Source organism: Microtus ochrogaster, chromosome 1 (assembly GCF_000317375.1).
Source record: "Microtus ochrogaster isolate Prairie Vole_2 chromosome 1, MicOch1.0, whole genome shotgun sequence".
NCBI classification, from domain to species: domain Eukaryota; kingdom Metazoa; phylum Chordata; class Mammalia; order Rodentia; family Cricetidae; genus Microtus; species Microtus ochrogaster.
The window spans coordinates 22353168-22357126 of record NC_022009.1 but is presented as its reverse complement, the minus strand read 5'-3'; the positions used below and the strand labels follow the sequence as shown (position 1 = coordinate 22357126).

At 43.7% G+C, this 3959-nt stretch overlaps 1 protein-coding gene across 2 annotated transcripts in view; it reads right to left on the bottom strand.

The window, feature by feature from the left end:
- Nucleotides 1–353: 353 nt before the first annotated feature.
- The window catches only part of Lin52 (lin-52 DREAM MuvB core complex component), an 88924-nt gene continuing 85318 nt past the window's right edge, over nucleotides 354–3959 (bottom strand). For both annotated transcript variants that reach the window (XM_026780083.1, XM_005343347.3), the window contains one exon: nucleotides 354–2201. In XM_026780083.1, the coding sequence (XP_026635884.1) occupies nucleotides 2146–2201 (56 nt within the window). In that variant the 3' untranslated portion in view covers nucleotides 354–2145. The remainder of the gene's footprint in view (nucleotides 2202–3959) is intronic.

Sequence of the window (3959 nt, the reverse complement as noted above, 5' to 3'; positions counted from 1 at the left end):
AAGGGAGGCTTTCTGAGACTCCAGTGGTGCAGGCAAGCAAGGCACTAGGAACTGTTGAGGGTAAGAAGAGTTCTTACTGGAAGAGAGAGTTTCTGCAGGAGAAGAAGGAACCCAAGCTGAGGGATCAAGTAGGATGTTCTTTCAAACTGTCTGGAGGACAGAGATGGCTCTTTGACAATACACGAAGGTGGTAGCAAAGGCTTCTAAAGGTTCCTACTGGGACAGGAACTCTAGCAGTGAGGGCAGGGCGGCGGGGAGGGGGGTGGTCGTCAGCGGACTTGTCACTCGAGTTGTAGTCTGATGAGCCCAGGTTTTAAACACGCAGCTTGACCCTTTAAAGGAAAAATTCGACCTCCTATACAAGGGACATATTTATTATAAAGACACATACGTAAAGAATAACCCTCTAACATTCTAAAATACATATACATACTTACATAAATTTATATTATCAATATAAAAATACATCATTAACATTTCTAAGGATGACAAATACAAAAACAATAAATATCACAATTCTAAAACATCTACTTATATTAATTTAAGTGCTGGTGAATAGGATGACAGAAAAAAGAGGAGGCCATAGCAGATCAAAACACCAACTACTGGCTTCCCATTACAGACGAGTTGGTTTGGGGAGCTAACCCAGTATTCTCCACATACTTTCCAATGTCCCCAAACTCTGCAAAGTGCCTGATGCCATCAACTCTCAAAAACAGAGTGAAGAAAAAACTCTGATACATGGCATTATTTTCTGACCACTCGTATACACTCACTTTAACCGCATTTAGTGAGATAAAAAATGTCAATCACAGACTTAAGCTTAAAATCAACTGGCCCTTCAAGGGAGTACTCCAGCAGAATGTTTCTCTTCTCATACTTATCTTTCATGGGACATATTTCATTCCTCTTCCTTTCAAAAAGTAAAACTGTGTCGATCACATAGCACTAATGAAGGGAAAATTCAACATCAACTCTAGCATTAGGCACAGTGTCACGAATGGTCAAGGTTCACCCTTGGTGAACCTCAGGAGAACTGTGCCCTAACAATACATGGCCACAGCTTCTCCTGTGTCCAAACTCCCACTGGATGATGGTCACAGAGCTTTTCTTCCATAATATTGAGGGAATTCTCTGCGTTTTTCAAAAACATGAGGCTAGGTCTAATCCATTTTACCCATGGGCAAGTTTTTCAGATGTTAGCAGATACATACAACTAGCAAAAAAATCTGCGAGAGCTGCATTTAAGCCAGAACATTTCCACATGGGTGTGTCTATCATATAAGCGAGTATCTGACACGTGGCTGAGAGGAGAAGGGACAAAGCGCTGTCACCACCCCACAGCACTAAGTCATCAGGCTTTGTTTTCAGCCAAACGGGAGCTCTCACAACCGTGTCCTCCCACCACAGGTTCACACTCCTCTTTCACTTACAAACGTAACAGACTGACCAGAGCTCCTTTCGATGCCTTCATACTAGTCTGGAAGTCTAGAACTCAGGGTGACACAGCATGAGCCTTTCACTCTAGAGAGTCACTACAAGGGCTCCACTAGTCTGGAGTCAGAACTGCAAGGTGGCCTGGGAGGTGAGGGATGGACAGTGCTTAAGGGTGAGAGTGTCATTGGAGGTATAGCCTTAAAAAAGCAGATGTACATCTCAAGAAGACTCTGTTTCCTTCAGAATGGAAGTCAGAGAATCCATTAGATCTGACAGTTCACAGGTCAAGATGCGTAGTCTGGTCCAGCAAGTAGTTGATCTCTGACGTCTTCATCATGAACGCTCTTTAAAAAGACCAAGTACAACTCAACAGAACCCATTAATCGACTTGTCACTACTGACTTTGCCATTACAGAATGAAGTAATTAAAAGATCCTGAGCCTCCTGATCACCTTTGGAAAGGACCTCTCAGATGACAGGACTGCCGTGTTACCGCTCATAGCCAGAGCTACGAAGCCAGCTCAGTGAATGGCAATGATCCTTGGGAAGAACAGATTCTTTCTTGCTTCCAGATGTCTCAGAGGTGCAGAGTGCCAGGAGTAGGGGAGAAGCCAGTCTTTCCCACGGAAGCATGTGGTGTGCATTGTCAGAGCCACACTGGGAAGGGGACTTGGTTATGGTCTTCAGGACACTGTGCACAAGCAGTTGCTACTTCTTGGGCTTCTCTAGGATGTTCAGGAATTTTCCTCTTGTCATTTCTCTGGCTGCAATCACAAAGTCAACAAAATATCAGTGAAAATCTAAAATGAAAAAAGGGATTACAGGAAGATTTAAGATAAAAATGCAGACTAGAACAAGAGACCCAACTTCCCCAAAGGTATTGTCTGACTTCCACACCCTTGTCCTGCGCATCTACACTTATAAATATATGTTAATATAAAAAAGTATATTGGTAATTAAATCAATTGATAAATAGTTAAATCAATTGTATACAACAAATTCAACCATCTCCAGTGTTCTAAAAGACAAAAACAAACTAATACTGACAATTAAAACTGGACAGCAAATCTGAAGTTGGCAATTGTCTAAAGTGCAGGTGACTGGGGTGGGGGGCAGGGAGAGTATCAGCTATTGTTATAAAAAAAAATCACCAAGGAATTCCCAGTAAGTCTCTCTGTTTCTCTGTCTCTCAACTCTAAACACTCAGGTTCACTATCTTATAGAGTTTGTTCCGGGAGGCTAAAATCCAGTCAAGATTAGAATCTTATCTGGACTGTTGGTCTCTGTACATTTATAAACTCAAATCAAAACCAGTGATCACGCACCCCACCTCTGAGCAGTGGGAGGCTCCGTGTACTGGAATGCAGCAGGGTTTATATTCCCTCAATGCAGTTCATCTGGGATGGTGTAATAAAGCAGGGTTTATAGAGCTTTGGTCTTCTCTCTTGGCATTGTCAGTCCACAGGTATTTAATATAGCCAGGCAAGGTTTATGTGTCTTTCTCTGACTTTCAGCACCATCAATCTCTGAAACCTAGTTACTGCTAGGTTTATTCAGCTACTTGCCTGCAAGGCTCCAAAGTAAAAGTAAAACACTTCTCAATTAAAAAGGGGCACCACTCTAGAAGGCCCCCATTATAGTTCTGTCAAGCAAATTTTCAATAAGCATGAGTAATGTAACTCCCCCACCCCACCACAGCCCCATCTTTTTAGATCTCTTCAATGGATTTAACAGTTCTGAAAATTTCTGATGGCTAGGCTGAGAAGCCAGAAGTCTTTCAGAACTATGCTGTGGACACAGGGCAAGTGGTGTCTCACGGTCTCACAAGAACAGGTCCATCTTGGCTCAAGAAAGAGGCTAGGGAGGTATCTGCAGTAACAAAAGGAATGCTTCCCCCACCTTCTGTTGCCTTCATCTAGGACAGAATGACTTCAGGCAGGTCCTCCACTCCAATCACCCTAAACCTAACAGCCGCTTGTTTGCCAGGCCTAGCGGTAAAGGCCTGTAATCCTGGCCAGGGCTGGATAACTCGCTCAAATCCAGTCATAGAATAAAGTAGACTAAAATAAGGCCTGGGGACAGAGCTCAGTTGGCAGAGTGCTTGCCTACGTTTTAGCTCTAGGCTCTAGGGTCATTCAATCAGTAGCACTGCAGACCAGCTCCCCCATTCTCCCTGCCTGAACCCTAGTTCCTCATATGTACGATCTGTCACCACAGGAGTCGATCCTTCCCAGTGTTCTCCCAAGCTCTAACAAAAAACAGGGGGTGGTGTCTCAGTGCTGCCAATCCTACCCAAGCCCAAATCTGATCCTTCCTTGGTGGATTTACACAAGGTTTTGTACACGTTTCCTTTACTAAAATGTCAGAGTTGAGGGCAGGCCTATTGAATACATGCTGTTCACAAAAACAATATACAAAAGAATAAATAAATAGGCCGGGAGGTGGTGGCGCACGCCTTTAATCCCAGCACTCGGGAGGCAGAGGCAGGCGGATCTCTGTGAGTTTGAGACCAGCCTGGTCTA